We start from the raw sequence: 19,947 nt of genomic DNA, 5'->3' as shown, positions 1-19,947 counted from the left end.
AAACATTAATATCGTATCTTGTGGCAGTTAACACTAAGACACTCACTTGAAAACATACCTGCTTTTTCTCTCTCTGAAGCTGGTTCCTTCTGGGGCCAGTTGATGAATCCAACGGCTGAGTTTCCTTGACTTTTCTTTGAGGACTGCTCACACACTGACAGTTTGCGCACCTGCACACTGATAGGCGAGCACAGGGTTTTTCAGCAGATACGCCTGCTTCACCTTGCTACGTGATCTGGTCAAAAGTAGTTCTAGTTAAAAACACATTTTTAATACACTGCAGTGATAAAGAGGAACAACTCGCTTCCAACCGAGATTTTTTTTACCAGAGTAAAGTTGAGTAGGATATATAGGCTATTAAGAGGGTCTCCTTTGATGGAATCCCCTGGTATATTTCCTTAGTCATAAGGGGGCCTTGGGGGCAAAAAGGTTGACAACCACTGCTTTAATGTGTTATCCTCAGGAAATACTCTAAAGAACCTCTAAAGAACAATACAGGGGCTTAACAGGTTCTTTGTACAGCAGTGGTGCTATACTGCACCTAAACCACTCCAAAGAACTGCTGGAGAACTGCTGAAGAACCACCATTTTTTTGTGTGTAGTGCAATACTAAATTACTGGAGTACCCCTTTAACTTGACTTGTATTTGTGTTTTCACACTAATTAAGGTACTGACAAGCCTGGCACACTTCCTTGGGGCTTCACCCAAAGAAATACATATAAGGTGGAAGTTTGTCACTTTATGTAACCTCATCTAAACTGTGCCTTCTCTGGGTCATAATTACTATGGCTGCTAGATGGCATCTGTCACTCAAACATACCTTTTGGTCGTTTTTGACAACTGACACCCATAGTGTCTTTTTTCTTAGGAGCTCAGGCTCAGAATTTGAGTTAATTAATTAATTCATTGATGCACTCATTCGTTATTCACTGGCACTTTTCTTACATAACTTAATTTGTCTTGAAAAAAGAGAACTTCTAAATTTCAAACAAAATAACCATTAATATAGTTATCAGCTCTACAGTTTTGTTTGCACAGTAATTACAATAAGTCAGACATTTGTGACTTGAGAAGACTGTATATAAATAATTTTACACATTTAAAAGCTGTTGTGAACATTACACTACTGATGAATTGTCTGTGAAAGTGTGAATACAATAACCTCATGCTGCTGGTGGTAAATAAACGGGACAAAGCATTTTATTGCCAATATACTGATAATCAGTAGAACCTTTTTGTTTGATATTATCTTTGTTTGCTTGCTTGTTATACATATGTGTCAAATCTCAACATTGTATGTACTCTGTGTCCAAAAATATGTACTCTTTCCAGGCTGGGGAGGAGCTGGTCTTATTGTTTTCATAAAGCTGTATAGGGTGGCACACAGCTGTTCTGACATCTTAGATGAATATATAGCTGAATTGGGAGGATGAAACAATATCCATGAGGCTTTGAGTTAGGGATGCCCTCAGGAACACAGGTAGAGACGGAATAGCAAAATATGATTTATTTAAAACTGTTGAGATCAACAAAGTAACACATACATCAGCTTGTATGTCACGCTAATAGTGTGGACAAGTGTATACAATTATTTATAAGACATCTCTAACAAACAGCATAATTGTGAATATTTCAGTGTAAACATCAAATAGCTGCAAATAATGCTGCAACAAGCAGAGACATTATCATTTTTTAAATCCAGAATTTTGCCTTTTTTGAGGATTGTTTATTATTATATTGTCAATTATCTCTAGAAGAAAATGAGGTACTAGCAACACATTAAAATCACGCACACTGCACAAAACATTATTACCATTTCTCCAACAAAGACAGTCATAAAATCTTTAAAATCAAGCGAATTTCCTCGCTCATTTTTAATCAATAATTTTCACAGTTATTACGCACGGAGATAATGACAATTATTAAGTAGAATTATGAGTCTTTGTAAAGAAATACTTACTTTACTTGAAACAGTCATAACAACAGAAAAAGACATTAAGAAGCTGACAAAATGGATCCTCATCAACAGACTATCACACCAGAGGCCTACGAGTGCCACCTGCAAGCTCATCACAGCCTGCAACAACAAAATGACGTCTGCTCAAGAAACATCCAGACCCTGTGTCAACATAATGATTCTCTAATGAAACACATTGAGAGTCTTAATCAAACCATTTTGTCTCTCAGCACAGAGAACACAGCACTCTGCAGAGACTATGAGGCACTTCGAACCAAGTTCACTGACTTTAAACAGAATAGTGACCCTAGTTTTACACCTGACAGGAAGCTGGAGAAGGAGGAAAAAAATGTTGTGCTGAATTTCCACAGTGCACCAGTGACTGAAGATGCTGAGGACCAGAGCCAGAAAGGGAGCTTTCTGAGGGGGAAAAAGTTCTGGCAAGTGAAAGAGAAGGGGAGCTTGCAGCAGGATAAAAATGAAAAAGAGAAGGACTTGAATGTCTGTGACATGGCTGTTAAATGCAAAGTGGAGAAGGAGGAGGCCATGGGAAGAGGCAAACAAGACTTTGAAACACAAATGTTGAGGCCTCCTTCCTACCATGAAGCAATAAAAGGGTCTGAGGAACAGTCTCTCTCTACTTTTCAGAGCAGGGGAGAGATCTTCCTCAAGACCTGCACCTTTTGGGAGTCAAAGCAGACTTCTTACCAGGACAAAGACAACTTGAAAAAGGTGGACATGAGCATCGCAAATGAAAACTTGTTGAAGCCACATGAAAAGGAAGAACCACTGGAGCACATAAATAGAGTCCCAGAAGAGGACATGTGTGGACAGGAGCTCTCCATGAATGTCGTGAGCTTGACGGCAGAGGTGGAGAGCTCGGAGCAGGACAAAGGAAGTGTCAAAGAACATGAAAACTCCACTGATTTGTCTGACCTGTCCAAGGAGCAGGAGGAGGAGGCAGAGTACCAAGGGCTACTAAAAGAACTTGAAGACATTCGATTACAGGTTGCTACACACCAGGACTTGAATGAGTTAGTGAAGTCTAATGCCGAGGAGGAGGAAGACAAACTTAAACAGCTCCTGAAGGTGGCAAAAGACGAATTGGACTCTCTCGCCATGCGCAACGAGAACCTCATCAAGGACATTAATTCAGAGAGGAAAATGACAGGTGTCCTCAATGCAACAGTTGAGGACTTAGAAGACCAGTGTGGAAAACTGTTGCTCATGAACTTTTTGGAAAGAAACAAACATCAGAAAGAAATGAGGAGCAGAAGGGAGCCTGAGTTGTGGCAATGGGAAGCAAATAGGTGGGGGGACAGCTGGTAAGCTGGTAAACTGGAACACATCAATAGTACTGAATATTTTACAAAAAATAAAAGGTTTTTCATTTTTTATAACTAAAAGCAGGAATTAGTGTTAGGCCCCTGAAAACAGAGAGAAATAATCATGAGCGTGATAGGGTAATGTTGAGAGAGCGTTTACTCGAATGAGGAAGATACCGCGATTTCCCCTGGATACGTGGGTGGAGTGAAAAGCAATCGATCTCAAGCTAGCAGATTAAGACTACTTCGCGGATCACTGATAATACTATTATAGCTGAACTTTTGACCATAAAGAATGAAATAAACAATGAATGAATTAAAGACCTTTTAATATCTTAACCCCTTTTAACATAATGAATTATTACTTTTTAAACCTTTTAAACACATCTTATAAATTGTTTCTCATGACCCTTGATCTTTTTAACCTTATCACAGCATTTAAAATGTACTGTCTTTTTAAACTTGTACAGACCATTAGTGTATCATTCTTTTAACTTATCACAAAAAACAATTTTCTCTTTTTTTATTAATCTCTCATGAACTTGACAATGAAGATTTTCTGTGAGTTGGTACACAAACAAAGGTCACAGTCCAGTCTCAACAGTCCATAATCACAGGGCCACAGTCCATGTCCAGTGACTAAACTGTCTATAAGCAGTTTTTCAACAGTCCATTAGTTTTTCATGGCAATGATCTGTATACACAGTCTGCAAATTGTCCATGACAAAAGTTTATAGAAACAGTCCATAAATAGTCCATGGCAACGGTCTGTATGAACAGTCTATGAATTGTCCATGGTGTTAGTCAAACTTAATCAGGTCTGTAGGCTTATGTTTACTAGAATCCATACATGAAAGTGGGGCTGGAAGTTGTATGGCTGAAGGGGCAGTAGCCATGGGACCAGTCCTGGTGCATGGTAGACAGGTAACATCTGAGTTGCTGGCTGGATACTGTAGCAAGAAGGGATGCCAAACTGATCGTAGGTCATATGTCTTGGCGGGTGTCTCTCTCTTTGTGGCAGCTGGTAGTACGGCTTCTTAGGTTCAGCAGCAGCACTTGATGAGGGAGAGTGGTGAGTGTTCATCAGGCAAATTTCCAACAGGTAAGTCTATTTCCTTACCAGGCAGCTTTTCAGCAGGGGTCCGTTTCACAAAGCAGGTTCAACAAACTCTGAGTCTAATCCTGAACTCTGAGTTGATCTACTCTGAGATAAGAAACTCTGAGTTTCCGGTTCCAGAACAGCTGATTTGAGTCAGTTTATTCAACTCGGAGTAGTTTCACCTGGAGTTAAGCGCGTGCACCACAACTATAAAAAGCCAGCATCAATGGAGCCCCGATTCAACGAGTCACCATGGCAACGGGGAAGAGGAGGGCTGCGTTTTTCGCCCCACCAGAATTAGAAATCTTAATGCGATAATACGGCGAGTTTGAACATGTTTTCAAAAAGAAGTGCAACACCGCTGCAGCTGCAAAAGAGAGGGAGACGGCGTGGGAGAACATCGCTGCTCGGGTCAATGCGTAAGTTTAAATGTAGTCCTTTGCAATCACAATAATATTACAGAGGAAAACTGCTTGATTGGTCGCCTATTAATTTATTTTATTTAGGTCCAATCCCGCGAGGGAGAAGCGCAGCAGTTTAGGATAAAATATAAAAACATTGTTCAAACAGGTGAGACCTCGGCATAATCTCATGGGGGTACCTCATTTTGATCATTTTTTACATTGTAAAGTAAATATTAAGTGGCTGTTTGACTGTGCAGTTGTTTTATCCCCAACATAATGCTGGTTTCACACACATAAATGTCTTCTCATCTACATCATGTTCTGTTAAATAATTAATCCTATTTAAATTAACACAGACTTCTACTCAGCCAACAGAAAGAAGGCAGATGTCCGTAAAACGGGTGGTGGTCCAGCACCGCCACCTCTAACGGAGGCAGAGGAGCGGGCCCTAAGCCAGAATTTAGGAAGGCCAGTGGCTGGCCCCGACACTGTACAGAAAACTTCCGTTTGCAAAGAAACGCAGCGCAACATACAATATCTGCTAGGATGTGAGAGAATTGATTACGATTAGTAATGTTGCAAATGTAAGGACGGATTAGGTTTTGTATGTAGATGATGGACTGTGACGTGAAACGGTACCGCTCAAAAAGATAATTGTCTGGAAATGCTAGAACATCTATGCGTGGTCTGATAACCATCTCTCAACGAATATTTAATTCTCTGCGCAGTAATGCTGCACCTTCATCCACGGGATCGTTATCAAAAGGACATGCCATGTTAGTGAAAAAGTCGCCACCTACTGTGCCTAATGGACTTCTAATATACTGACTCTGATTTTTTTTAATGATTTTTTTAAATGACAGACGGCAGAACTAGGCTATGCCAAAACTCGCCTGCTGACTGAATGAATGAGGAAATCAGATGGAGTGTGTGGCTCTGAAAGAGGGCGGAGACTGAGAGAAACTCGAGCTTCATTGAGAAAAACCTGGTCCCGACCAGGTTAGGTTCATAGAGTCTGTTACTACGGTAACTGACCAAGAGCTTAAGTTACCCCTCTCTGTGAAACAGGCTAGAGTTATCCCTCTTTCTCTGGTTTGAGTTACCTCCCTTTTTGAAACGGAAAACTCAGAGTTTCCCTCATTTCAGGGTCAACAGACCCTGAGTTTTCACTAAACCTGCTTTGTGAAACGGACCCCAGGTGTGCTAGACTCCTCCAGCTGATCTCCCCCAGGAGGCTGTGCTTGTGATGCAACAGGAGCTGGCGTTTCAACTCTGTCCTCTGCTGGTGGGTGTCTGTGTTCAAGTGCCATCCCTGATTCACCCAAGGCTTCATTTCTTTCTGCTGACACTGTGGGGACTCAGAGTGGCTCATAATGGAATGCATACTCATCCCTACTATCCTCATCAGACTACTGGGTTTGAGATGCAGGCTGGTGTTGCTTTTTCTGTGTCCTTTTCCCATTTTTAGTTAACTCTTAAGTGATCACAGGGCATTAGCAAGTTTCTGTGCAGAACTCTGGAGCATCCCTTACCCCTTTCAGGTCTCACTACATAAATTGGCAGGTTAGACCCCATTTGTCTCACTACTGTGTGAACTGTGCCCTCCCAGTAGTTCTGGAGTTTACCTGGTCCTCCTCTGGGTGTCAAGTTTTTGATCAAGACATGCTCACCGGGTTGTACTCCTTACTTTCGTGTCATAGTACCTTTTACTCCTTTCAGCAGCCTTTTGAGCGTTTCGGTTCGCAATGATGTATGCTTCCTCCATACCTTGTTTCCATTTCTCCACATAGTCTTGCTGGTCACTGGAACCGGACTCTGTGTGCAGTCCAAATAGCATATCGACTGGAAACTTGGGTGATCTCCCGTACAGAAGATAGTATGGTGAATAGCCTGTCACTTCGCGACATGTACAGTTATAAGCATACACCAGTTTGTTCAAGGACTCCTTCCAGCTTGATTTCTGTGCCTCAGTCAGTGTTTTAAGTATTTGTAACAATGTCCTGTTCATACGTTCCACTTGACCGTTCCCCATCGGGTTATAGGGCGTTGTCCCAGACCCAGCCACTCCGCTAAGTTTCTGTAGCTGACTGAACAACCGATTCTTGAATTTTCCCCCTTGGTCATGGTGGATGCGAGAGGGGAAGCCATACTTCAGGGCAAAGTCACTGAAGATGAGGTTTGCAGTAGTTTTGATTTGATTCTGACTTTGATGTGGTGGCATATGCTTGAGCAAAACGTGTGAAATTATCAACAAGGACAAGGATGTACTCATATCTGCCTTTGCATCGTTCAAGATGGAGGAAATCAACACATACCTATTCAAATGGCTGTTGTCACAATATTTGTCAAGGGAGCTCTTGTGTTGTGGCAGGGTTTTTCTGTTTTAGACAAGTGCAGGCTTTAGTCACATAGTGCTCTATGTCTGATCACATATATGGCCAGAAGAAGCAGTCACTTACTAGAGATACTGTGCGATCAGTGCCTTGGTGACCCATGTTATTGTGCAACTCTTCCAACACCTTTCTTTTGTATCTTTCTGGCAAGACTAGTTGCTTACGGGCAGTGGTAGTTCTGTACAGAATACCATCATCATTTATTATTAATTTATCCCATTCCCTGAACAGGCATTTTGTCTTTTCACAGTTCACACTCTTAACACAGGACAGAAATTTGCACTTCTCATAACTGTTCTTTTGGTATGGGGCTGATAGATGCAGTGGCTGGCTCACTTTCAGCTGAAACTGACATGGATACAGCTGTGAATTACCAAGTTGCAGGGAACTCTTTCTGTACCTCAACAGCTTCATCTGTGTCTGCTTTTAGGAGCTCATATAGACAGCTGGCTTTTCGTGAAAAGTCTTTGATGTACTGCCTGTGCGAGGTGAGTAGACCAAACATTTTCCTGAGTTGGCCCACAGTCTGAGGTCTGATGTCTTTTAGTGCTCTAACAACTTTGAAGTCGGCTGGATCAACCCTACTGCCCTCTGCAAATGCTATTCTGCCCAGATAGCGGACCTCAGGTTTGAATAGATCACACTTACTTGGCTTGAGTTTGATGCCGTGCTCTCTGAGGCGTTGCAGCACTTTTCATATGTCATTCACATGGTTGTCCAAAGTTTTACTAAAAATTAGTGTGTCATCCAGATAAGGAATGCAGATGTTATCCCGCAGCCCTTCCAAACATTCCTCCATAAAACATTGGAAGGCCACAGGGGCATTCATGAGGCCGAAGGGGATGCGAATCCACTCATAAAGCCCCCATGGGGTAACAAAAGCTGTCAGTGGTCTGCTTTCTTCCAACATGAATCCCTGGAGGCAAGCTTTCCCCTGATCTAGGAGAGAAAACCAGGATTTACCACCTAAGCTGTTCATGATGTCTTGGACCTGAAGGACAGGCTGACGATCAGGATGGGTCTTCCTGTTCAGGTCACTGTAATCTATGCACAGCCGCCATCTTTTTTCGAACACACATAACAGGTGAGGAGTAGGAGGAGTTTGACTTCCTGACCCAGCCCTGTGCTATTAGGTCGTGGAGGTAACCCTTCATTTCCTGGTACAGGGGGCTAGGCACTGATATATATGTGCGTTTGACAGGTTCAGTGTTTTTGAAGAAAATGGTCATTTGCAACTTTTCAATACAACCGATATCACTGTCTGACCTTGAGAGGGAATGACACTCTTCTCTGAGCATCTGTTTCACTACCTGTCTCTGATCCTCACTAAGGTGACTTAGATCTACCAGTGGATCCCACTGTTAACTGGCACTACTTGTGGGATTTGTGCTGGTGTGGCTCACTGTGGCTGGTGTTGCAACTTTCTCAAATATCTGGGCGGGCGGGACTGTCATAATGGTTTGTACTGTGCCAATTCAATTCAATTCAATTCCCCAATGGGATGAGACAGGTGCCAGCCTTTCATTACAAGCACTGGAATGATCAGTTCTTCTGCTTAGTCAGTTTCAGAGGCTAGCCGGAAAACTGTTTCAATTCATCCCAAATACGGCATTTTAGTTCCATTTGCGACAGTCAATGTCAAGTCATCATGTGAGTCAAGGATCTCTGAAACATCTCTCAGCCTTGTGGTTGGGAAGTATTCCAATTTCCATCTTTCATCACTTACCGACACCTGAGAATCTGTGTCCCATAGAGCTTACTGATGGTGGCCATTTAGGTAACATTCAAAAAGACACTGCCTGCTAACTAGCGAGGTGACTTTGCAGGGGTGGCTAACTCGAGGTAAGGTATGTTTTGGAACAATCAATGTCTCTTTACAGGATGAGCGTTGTTTCAGTTCGTCAGGTGAGTCTGCACTACCACAATTTACACATTTCTGGGACTCTTTGCTATTCACGATTAGCACCCATCCATTGGTGGTAACCATTCCCTGTGGAGCTTCCCTGGACAGTCTGATTCCTCTGATTTTGCATCCAGCCTGAAAATGTTCTCCACTTCCACATCAGTAGCAGTGCATGCAGCGTTCATTCGCTCCTGTCTGCTGGCAAACAAAACATCTCCATGGAGCATGGACAGAGTGATTAGTGTACTGATTAGGTCCATACTATGGCTGCATTGGAGCAGGTGTTTGAGGCTGGCTGTAGTCTCTGTAAGACTGCTGCGGTGAAACAGATGGCTGAGAGTCCCTATCTGGCCTAACTGCAGGTGGGGCATAGGACTGTGGCTAAAACCTAGTCTGCTGTAGAGTTTCTTTAATCTGGGCCATCTCTGCACCGAGACCTTTCAAAAAAGCTACACCTGTCTTAAGCTCTTGTATCTCTGTTAACAGTTCTGGGGAAATCCTTGTTTTGGTTTCCTTCACAGAGCACTTGGCAAGTGGCCTATCTTCTGACTGCACTACATTTACACTCATGGCTGGCTGTGGGTTGCTAAACTTCCTTTTGTTTCTCCTTTCAGTCTCATTAGCACGGGCAATGTTTAACCTCTCTAGCAGAGGCTCATCTGAGGTCTCAGTATCTAATAGGAGAGGCTTCATGTCTATCCTGATACTTTCATTCTGGAGACCAGTAAGTGGAGACCAGTAAGTAATGTGTGTAAGCACATGTGCTGGACTAAAGCTGGATCATACTTAAGCACTGAATCAGACTCTTGGGAAGCAAACAGTACTTTCTGCCTCAAATCTAAAACTTGCATGAGGAAAGTCTGAGGAGTGTCTTTGCTGTTCTGTGCTTCAGAAGCTAGCTGCTTGTAGAGCTCTGTGGTGCTCTTTTCTTGGAAGTGGGAGCGCAGGATGCATCGGAGCGTGGGGAGAGTGGGGTTTTCCTTCCAAATAGTTGCATAACTGTGAGCCTGGGAATATAACTCTAATTACAGCATCTACTATTTCTATTTCAGGATAACCTCTGTTCAGTCCATTCTCAATCTGTTGAGCAAGGCTGGAAAACATCAATTTGACCTGAGATTTTGAAATCTTTGCACCAGCATGGGCTTGGCTGCAGCAGCTGAGCACTGACCAAGGGCTGCATGCTGACTGATGGACTAACAGTAGGTTGGGACTGGCACTGAGACTCCTAACCAGCATCATTAACAGCGTTGGACTGCTCAGTTTCGTTTACGTCTCAGTTTACGTTACTTTACAGTTCTTTGTTCCTCTATTTCACTCTGTGTCCCTGCCCTTTCCACATTCTCCTCAGTTTGTGCTGCTCTGTTATGCTTGCCTGTGGCCAAACCTGCAATTTTGTCTTTCAGTAGCAACAATTCTGACATGCCATCATCTAACTCTGCCACTTCTTCTCTTCCCAGGTATTTCATTACATGAATCACCAGTGATATGTGGGACTTTCCTTCAACATTTTCTCTTCGCTCATCTGATATGTTAAGAAAATCACAAACTCCAAGCAAATGTTCTCTAGTCAGGCTATGAAGTTCTCCTACAACCTCTCCCTGTAGCTCTTCCAAGGCTGTCATCATGTCGACAGGGCAGGAGAAACCTTTACTGTGCAGGAGTTGACTCTGAACTGGATGGCCTTTAATGTCCCTGATGATCTCTGACTGGCCTCAGGTGACGTGTACTCAACCACCAGCTTCTATCTCTCCTCGAACAGCAACACTTTCCTCGCTACCACCTGCCTGGGTTGTATTGTGGGAGATTTGGCTGCCTCAGGATTCGGCTGCCAGGTTGTGGGCACCAGACATTCAAGGAGCAATCCCAGCTGTGCCTCCAAAATGTTACGCCCCTGAAAATGGGGAGAAATAATTATGAGAGTGATAGGGTAACATTTCCTCAGTAAGAGCATTTACTCGAATGAATATTGAACATATACACAATTTACAAATAAACATACCCTGCATAACAGGTTGGTTGCAGTAGTGTACATACCTTGTCTAAGTTACAAAAATATGTAGTATTTCTTTGAGACATAATTCCCATTCTCTCTGCTGTTACTGGTAAATAATATGCTGCTGTAACTCAGTAAACTCTCACAAAACTTATAAAAGTTACTAAATAAACAATAAACAAAAACTGTGTAACATACATTTACATGTGTACAAGTGGATTCACAAAATGGCGGAAGCACCTGGCGTAGCTACGGGTTGAACTCTGCTAACAAGCGGGGCTTCGCTCACACGCACACTATACCATACTCAGCAAACTTTACTTTAACTCACTTGAAATGTTACATACATTCACTTGACACTTGAAACATATTAGACAATTATTACGACCACCTTAATAGTGTCAAATACCGACAACATACCTGAAAACGGGGGGAAATAATCACGAGAGGGATAGAGTAATGTTTCCTCAGGGAGAGCGTTTACTTGAAAGAGGAAAATACCGCGATTTCCCCTTGATAAGTGGGTGGAGCGAAAAGCAATCGATCTCAAACTAGCAGATTAAGACTACTTTGCGGATCACTGATAATACTATTATAGCTGAACTTTTGACAAGAAAGAATGAAATAAACAATGAATGAATTAAAGACCTTTTAACATTTTAACCCATTTTAACATAATGAATTCCTACTTTTTTAAACCATTCTTAAACACATCTTATGAATTGTTTCTCATGACCCTTGATCTTTTTAACCTTATCATAGCATTTTTAAATGTACTGTCTTTTTAAACTTGTACAGACCATTAGTGTATAATTATTTTAACTTATCACATTAGCAGATACACAAGTGATATACTTTTCAAAGCTCAACGAACAAGATAACGGCTGTATGTGACGAATTCAGAAACATCTGTTAACTAGAGTTTGTATAACTGGTGTTGCGACAACGGCAAACCGGACACTGAGCTGATCGCTACTGTGCTTTGCCTCTCAGTGTCCGTCTCGTCTTCTGAACCCCGACACTGTGTGCATGCGCTCACAACGTTCACACATTCAATCCGGTACACGATAGGAGCACATGAAAACAATGTTATGTCTGTGCTTGCCCACCACTTTAGTTAGTAATGTTAGCTGAAAACTCAAATGAGGTTTCTGTAGCCACCACCGGCCAACTCCGACCTAAAAATAAACCAAGTGAAATTCCTTCTCTACTGTATCACGACAAGTGCACACATGTCCATCTATGTCATGCACATTATTTCACTGGAATCTATAAGGCCCAATGAATAAACAAAAAAGACCGAACACTTACCCAGAAAAACAACTTGCACCCGAAACGCCACTCTTGCGGTCTTAAGCAGAGGCTGGAAATGGCGGACGCTCACTGCTTGGCAACGTCAGGGAGAGTGAACTCCCGCGCGTGCTTACGTAGTTCAACTTGTTCATTTTGGGTTGAAGTGTGGTACAGGGGACTCAATTAACTGATTTTAGGTTACTTTTTTTTTTTTAAACATATTTGATTTTTGTTGGATTTAATATATTTTAATTTGGCAAACAATATAGTAATGTGTCACCTCTAAGAGGGGCTTGAATCATTTTTGAGTGTGTGGCAGCAAACAGAAAACGATGAAGATGATGAAGGAGGAGAGCTCTGTGGAAGGCCAAGCTTTATACTCGAGACCACACCGGGCCCAGGTGTGGCTCATGATGGCGATGACGAACCTCCGACCTGCCCCGGATCCTGCAAGACAAAAGGAAACCAGCAAACGGAACACAAGAGCACCTAGTGGAGCGAAGGGGTCGTCACAAGGGCATAAAACCAGGTAAAGAGAAACAAGCACACACACACAGAGACATACTGTCTATTTAAAGTATACACATGTAACCCAATAGGTGCTACAAGGTATGAATAAAGAATATATGGACCAGGGGCTAGGTTCGTAATGGGAGGGTTGAAAAGGGAATGGCAGACAAAACAGATAAATGGAGCCACGAGGAACGTGTGAGGTAAGTTTACTGTACCAATTTATAAAACATGAACATAAAATGCAGTGTAATTATCATCAATATCTCAAGATTTCACAGTCTTTCAGCAGAACTTGAATAGAAAGTGTCCATGAGTGTAATGTCCCTTTAATGTCTTTGCGATATCAGTCAGCGCGCTCAAGTCAATGTTTTATGTCAAGTCAGGGGGAAAATTCAAGTAGTCGGATGTGTGGTGGTCCTACCACACTGATACTTGAGTGGAAGAAAAAAAAAGATACGAGGTCCTCTTCTCAGGTCTCGGTTCTTCACTCCTTAGGTTAAGAAGAGATCTCACTGGGGGATCGCCATCTCCCATCCACAGGGAGAATCCAGATCCAGTTCTCTAGTTCTCAAAAAACCCAGCCTGCATGAAGACAGGACTGTTATTTTCATGACGTCACTACTTTTCTCTAATGGCAATAGTAATATAATAATTCTCAACACATTACTGTAGCACAATAATGATTAAATGAATTCTCTCTTTTAACTGTACAGTTGTTTGTTTGTTTTTTCCAATGTAAGTATTTCCCACATTTTATACAATTTTATCAACCTTTTAATACATTTTTAATCAACATGAATTTTAGCTGTTAACCCATGAATTATAATGTTTTAACTTTAAGTTATAAATGAACTTATTCATCAGTTTCATCATAAAATGTATCTCAATATAACTACACACAGTATCAAAATAAACATCATACCTTACTTCTTTTAAATTATCAGAGCAATAATATTCAGTTTTTAACTCTTAAGATAGTTAACAGAAACAGTGAGCAGCAGTGATAAGCCAAGTTCAAGCATTTCTGGAGCACAGACACGTTTTCTGCCACCTCACACATCAACTCACAGTGTGGCTAATACAGTTAGCATGCGCTAGCGCTAATTAGCTCGGCAACTCACCAAGACGATAATGCCAAAAGTGCTACTACTCCTGGCTCACGGACCCTCGCACACCTCTGACGTCTTCAGAAGAGTATTTTATCTCATGGATATGTTAATAATCGCTGTTCTAACTCTCTATTTCTCATCCGCTCCGACCGCTGCTGTTTTACCCGCGCTGCAACTCACTGACTTCTGCGTGAAGAGAGGGTGGGACTTAACTCCCTCTAACCAATCATAAGTTTGCTCTAGTTGATATGACAAATAAGGACTGTGTGTGTGTAAAATAAGTGATTGACAGATTGATTAACAAATGAAAATGAGATAAATAAGGAAACTATAGAAAAATAAAGATATAATTGGACCCAATTCTCTACTGGGTTACACACACACACAAGTTTTCTTCATTTGTAAAATATCAAATATTCACACAAAAATGCCACATTATGATTGTACTGAAAATGTTTTAATATTAACAGTTTTTCTTTACATCCACAGGCATGACTCATTGTCAGGACGGCATTGATAAAACATGGCATCCTGTAGGATCTTCATGGAGAAACAATAAATGTATGGACTGTGATTGCGGTGGATGTTGCGCTGCATAAGTTCTCAGATCACAACATTACAGTGTTTACATGAGAAGAAAATTATTTCTGTATCTACATATTCTATTGTTAATTGTGTGTTTACTGTATATTTGCAGGTATTCCACCCCCAGACAGCTGTGTGTCAGTGTTTGACCCAGTAGCATGTGTGTACATAGTGCACAAGAAGGACGACCCCACCGTAGAGTGTCCAATTTATGCTGCAGTAGGGAAATGATGGAGTATGAATGTATTTTCTTTTATTGTTGTTGTTGAACTGTGGAGAGAGAGAAGCAGATGTGCTCCCTCACTGGCTTCTCACAACAATAAAATGTTTGTTTAAATGCATGATCAAGAGCTGAATTATTGAAAATAACATACTTCTACAAATTACATTTCAGATAAACAAATCATACATTTCTTTATTATTTATTATTATTCAAAGTTCAGTTTATTTGTCCAGAGAAGTACTACTCAGACTGTGAAAACAGTCGTATGATGTTTTCTGTGGCTCTGGAGGAAGCTTTCCAAAGTTTGATTTGATGAAATGATCCTGATGATGTAATCATCTCAGCTTGGACTTGAGATGTAAATTTTTTGACAGAAAGCAAACTTGAGGTGTGTGGTTTGAAAGATTTGGGCATTTAGGAGGCAAGTTCTAGTGTTTTTGGAGATTTACCCACACTATCTTGGCTTCTGCTACTTCAGTGTTGACCATTCACTTTAAATCTGTTTAATCATTTTTATTGATGATAGCGCAATACTAAATTACTGGAGTACCCCTTTAAGTCGACTTGTATTTGTAATTATTATTATAATTATGTATCTTGTAATTAAGGTACTGACAAGCCTGGTGCACTTCCTTGGGGCTTCACCCAAAGAAGTACATATAAGGTGGAAATGTGTCACCTTATATGGACTTCATCTAAACTGTGCCTTCTCTGGGTCATAATTACTGTGGCTGCTGGATGGCGTCTGTCACTCAAACGTGATTATAGGTCGTTTTTGGCAATTGACACCCGTAGTGTTGTTTTTCTTAGGAGGTCAGGCTCAGAATTTGATTTATTAATTCATTCATTAATGCACTCATTCATTATTCACTGGCACTTTTCTTACATAACTTAATTTGTCTTGAAAAAAGAGAACTTCTAAATTTCAAACAAAATAACCTCATTAATGTAGTTATCAGCTCTACAGTTTTGTTTGCACAGTAATTACAATAAATCAGACATTTGTGACTTGAGAAGACTGTTGACTAAAATAATAATAATTTTACACATTTAAAAGCTGTTTTGAACGTCACACTACTGATGAATTGTCTGAGAAAGTGTGAACACAATAACCTCATGCTGCTGGTGGTAAATAAACGGGACAAAGCATTTTATTGCCAATATACTGATAATCAGCAGAACCTCTTTGTTTGTTATTATCTTTCTTTGCTTGCTTATTGTACATACGTGCCAAATCTCAACATTGTATGTAGGCTACTCTGTGTCCAAAAATATGTACTCAACCCACAGGGACACAAGTAGAGATGAAATAGCAGGAGCCCAGTTTCCAAGGTCTAAAATATGATTTATTTAAAACTGTTGAGATCAACAAACTAACAAAATACATATTTATAAGACATCTCTAACAAACAGCATAATCGTGAATATTTCCCTCAGTGTGAGCATCAAATAACTGCAAATAGTGTTGCAACAAGCAGAGACATTAACATTTTTTAAATACATGGGCCTACTTTTGTCTTTTTTGAGGATTCTTTATTATTATATTGTCAAATATCTCTATAAGAAAATGATGTACTAGCAACACATTAAAATCACGCACACTGCACAAAACATCATTACCGTTTTTCCAACAAAGACACTGTCATAAACTCTTTGAAGATTAAGCGAATTTCCTCGTTTTTAATCAATAATTTGTTTAGAAACAAACTGGAGCAAATTCAAGAAACTACAATCAGCAGAATGGGATTAATTCTGCTATCAGGACATTTGGGGTTTTTACAGCTATAATCCAACTCAAACACAGCGTCTTCGGAGCTTTCATGCATCTGATGATCTCCAGCCAACAGGACACATACGAGTTAGATTCGCAGTCCGCAGTTTGGGAAATGCTCCACAAAAGCGCAGTTATTACGCACGGAGATAATAAAAATAATTATTAAGGAGAATTATGAGTCTTTGTAAATACATGTAATACATGTAAAAAAAAAAAACAACAACAACAATAGAACAGTTAATTTAACTTTTGTTGTTCTAATTTTGATTATTACGGAGTCCGTGAAGTCATGTAAGGTGATATTTTCTTATCTTGTGCGCACATGATTAAAAATGTGAGGCTATCTATTATCATCGGGGGTCCCTAGATTTTTTCTTACTACAGATGTGCATACGGAAATTCCGTAATTAGGCTACGGTGGCCGGACTGTTAGTATCTCCACAAACGCAAACACAAAATTTAAAAAAAACACAACGTCAAATGAATGTCGGTAGCCCCGCCCACTGCTACGTAGACTCATTCGTCCTTCTGTTGACGCAAGCAACCTTTATGACGTATCAAAGGCAGGCAACAAGCTGAGGGTCAACCTGAAATCACATTTCCTACCAACACAGTTATTAGACACAGGAGGATTATTAGTAATACTAATAATTTGACTCGCCTAAGACTTTACAAGCAAAAACAAGAATTTATTTGAAACAGCCATTATATTTTTTCAAACATTAAGAAGCTGACCAAATGGATCCTCATCAACAGACTATCACACCAGAGGCCTACGAGTGCCTCCTACAAGCTCATTACAGCCTGCAACAACAAAATGACGTCTGCTCCAGAAACATCCAGACACTGTGTCAACATAATGATTCTCTGATGAAACATATTGAGAGTCTCTATCAAACTATTTCGTCCCTCAGCACAGAGAACACAGCACTCCGCAGAGACTATGAGGCACTTCGAACCAAGTTCACTGACTTTAAACAGAATAGTGACCCTAGTTTTACACCTGACAGGAAGCTGGAGAAGGAGGAAGAAAATGTTGTACTGAATTTCCACAGTGCACCAGTGACTGAAGATGCTGAGGACCAGAGCCAGAAAGGGAGCTTTCTGAGGGGGAAAAAGTTCTGGCAAGTGAAGGAGAAGGGGAGCTTGCAGCAGCTCAAAAATGAAAAAGACAAGGACTTGAATGTCTGTGACATGGCTATTGAATGCAAAGTGGAGAAGGAGGAGGCCATGGGAAGAGGCAAACAAGACTTTGGAATTAAATTGTTGAGGCTTCCTCCCTATCAAGAGGCAATAACAGGGTCTGAGGAACAGTCTCTCTCTGCTATTCAGAACAGGGGAGAGAACTTCCTCAAGACCCGCACATTTTGGGAGGTGAAGGAGAAAGGGAGCTCGCAGATGGGTAAGACTGAAAAAGAGAAGGACTTGAATGTCTGTGATATGTCTGTTAGCTGCAAAGTGGAGGGGGAGGAGGCCATGGGAAGAGGCAAACAAAACTTTGGAAAGAAATTGTTGAGGCCTCCTTCCTATCATGAAGTAGTAACGGGGTCTGAGGAGCAGTCTCTCTCTGCTTTTCAGAGCAGGGGAGAGAACTTCCTCAAGACCCGCACGTTTTGGGAGTCAAAGCAGAAGGGGACTTCTTACCAGGATAAAGAACCACTGGAGCACATAAATAAACGAGTCCCAGAAGAGGACATGTGTGGACAGGAGCTCTCCATGAATGTCGTGAGCTTGACGGCAGAGGTGGAGAGCTCGGAGCAGGACAAAGGAGGTGTCAAAGAACATGAGAACTCCACTGATTTGTCTGACCGGTCCAAGGAGCAGGAGGAGGAGGCAGAGTACCAAGCGCTACTAAAAGAACTTGAAGACATTCGATTACAGGTTGCTACACACCAGGACTTGAATGAGTTAGCGAAGTCTAATGCCGAGGAGGAGGAAAACAAACTTAAACAGCTCCTGAAGGTGGAAAAAGACGAATTGGACTCTCTTACCGTGCGCAACAAGAACCTCATCAAGGACATTAATTCAGAGAGGGAAATGACAGGTGTCCTCAATGCAACATTTGAGGACTTAGAAGACCAGTGTGGGAAGCTGTTGCTCATGAACTTTTTGGAAAGAAACAAACATCAGAAAGAAATGAGGAGCAGAAGGGAGCCTGAGTTGTGGCAATGGGAAGCAAATAGGTGGGGGGACAGCTTGTAAGCCGGTAAACTGGAACACATCAATATTACTGATTATTTTACAAAAATGAAAAGGAGATTTTTAACAACTAAAAGCAGGAATTAGCAGATACACAAATGATGTGTGTATCAGAATATTTTCACAGATTCAGGAGGAAAATGAGCCATTTACTGGAGAGGAGGTAAGACTATTTCTTAAACAGCCTATATTTTATTGCATGAGTGCATTTTACGTTATGATAGCGTTCTAGTATTCTTACAATATAAATATATTTCATAGTGAGGAAAAAGAAGTAAGAATAAGGTAGTCTGATGATGTATGCTCTAATAAGTCCTCCAAATTGGACAGGCTGGTATATTCATACACATCTGTACATACCTACACACATACACAGGAAAAAACTAACAAATAAAAATAAATAGAGACAAACAAGCTCACTGATTAACTCATTTATCTATGTTGAAAAGTCCTTTGGTCTTTATGTTTAACATTTTTTTGATTACATCTTTTACTCTTCAAACACTTCAAGTCTTGAAGGCTGAATCTCAAGATCTGCCTCCTTTCAAAAAAATAAATACCTCAATATTGTTCAACTGTGAGCCTAATTTTTGATCCATTTATTTCATCGTTTCAAGTATTTGCAGTTCTGATTGTATAAGTTATTCTTTCCATTTCTAAAATACTGTTTATATCTAACTTCCAATAGTTAAATGAAGGTGGAGTAGGTTTTAACAAGCTCCTTGTTATCTGTGTAATAGCTGCAGTTCTAAGTATCCTGTATAGATTTCTGTCTCAAGAGTGAGTTCAGATGGTGATACTTGAGAAGACTTTCAACAACAATAATAATCTTACACATTTAACAGTTGTTTCAAATGTCAAACTACTGATGAATTGTCTCAGAAAGTGTGAATACAATAACCACATGCTATCATGCTATCATGCTATCGGTGGTAAATAAACAGGACAAAGTATTTTATTGCCAATATATTGATAATCAGCAGAACCTTTTTGTCTGTTGTTACCTTTGTTTGTTGGAGGTACTATTGTAGCATTTTGTTCAATTATTGTGTGAAATTCTTTTGAATTTGAGTTCAAAATGCTACATCACTGTACCTTATAATTATATAAAAGTTGTTTTTGAATAACTTAATTCTTGTTGTAACTGTAAGCACAATTGTATTATTATCACAT

At 40.7% G+C, this 19,947-nt stretch overlaps 2 protein-coding genes and 1 long non-coding RNA gene across 3 annotated transcripts; all 3 read left to right on the top strand.

Annotated features, from left to right (window-relative positions):
* The first annotated feature begins 2,012 nt into the window (after window positions 1–2,012).
* Window positions 2,013–4,419, top strand: LOC137194638 (meiosis-specific nuclear structural protein 1-like). The gene is made up of 2 exons (XM_067606740.1): window positions 2,013–4,199; window positions 4,312–4,419. The coding sequence occupies exon 1, from the start codon at window positions 2,013–2,015 to the stop codon at window positions 3,285–3,287; it is 1,275 nt and encodes a 424-aa protein (XP_067462841.1). The 3' UTR covers window positions 3,288–4,199; window positions 4,312–4,419.
* Window positions 4,420–11,923: 7,504 nt separating this feature from the next.
* Window positions 11,924–14,962, top strand: LOC137194648 (uncharacterized). The gene is made up of 3 exons (XR_010930996.1): window positions 11,924–12,900; window positions 14,483–14,554; window positions 14,691–14,962. It is a non-coding gene; the product is annotated as an uncharacterized lncRNA (long non-coding RNA).
* Window positions 14,963–17,313: 2,351 nt separating this feature from the next.
* On the top strand, window positions 17,314–18,777 carry LOC137171505 (meiosis-specific nuclear structural protein 1-like). Its single transcript, XM_067575465.1, has one exon. It carries the CDS (start codon window positions 17,314–17,316, stop codon window positions 18,775–18,777), a length of 1,464 nt encoding a protein of 487 aa, XP_067431566.1.
* The last annotated feature ends 1,170 nt before the right edge of the window (window positions 18,778–19,947 follow it).

The sequence above is a fragment of the Thunnus thynnus genome, chromosome 2 (genome assembly GCF_963924715.1).
Source record: "Thunnus thynnus chromosome 2, fThuThy2.1, whole genome shotgun sequence".
NCBI classification, from domain to species: domain Eukaryota; kingdom Metazoa; phylum Chordata; class Actinopteri; order Scombriformes; family Scombridae; genus Thunnus; species Thunnus thynnus.
Note: the sequence above shows the minus strand (reverse complement) of the source record. Positions and strands in the feature narration are given on the sequence as shown.

What these genes read in the sequence shown, in the direction of transcription:
- LOC137171505 (XM_067575465.1), top strand. Translation starts at nt 17,314, where the DNA reads ATGGATCCTCATCAACAGACTATCACACCAGAGGCCTACGAGTGCCTC.
- LOC137194638 (XM_067606740.1), top strand. Translation starts at nt 2,013, where the DNA reads ATGGATCCTCATCAACAGACTATCACACCAGAGGCCTACGAGTGCCAC.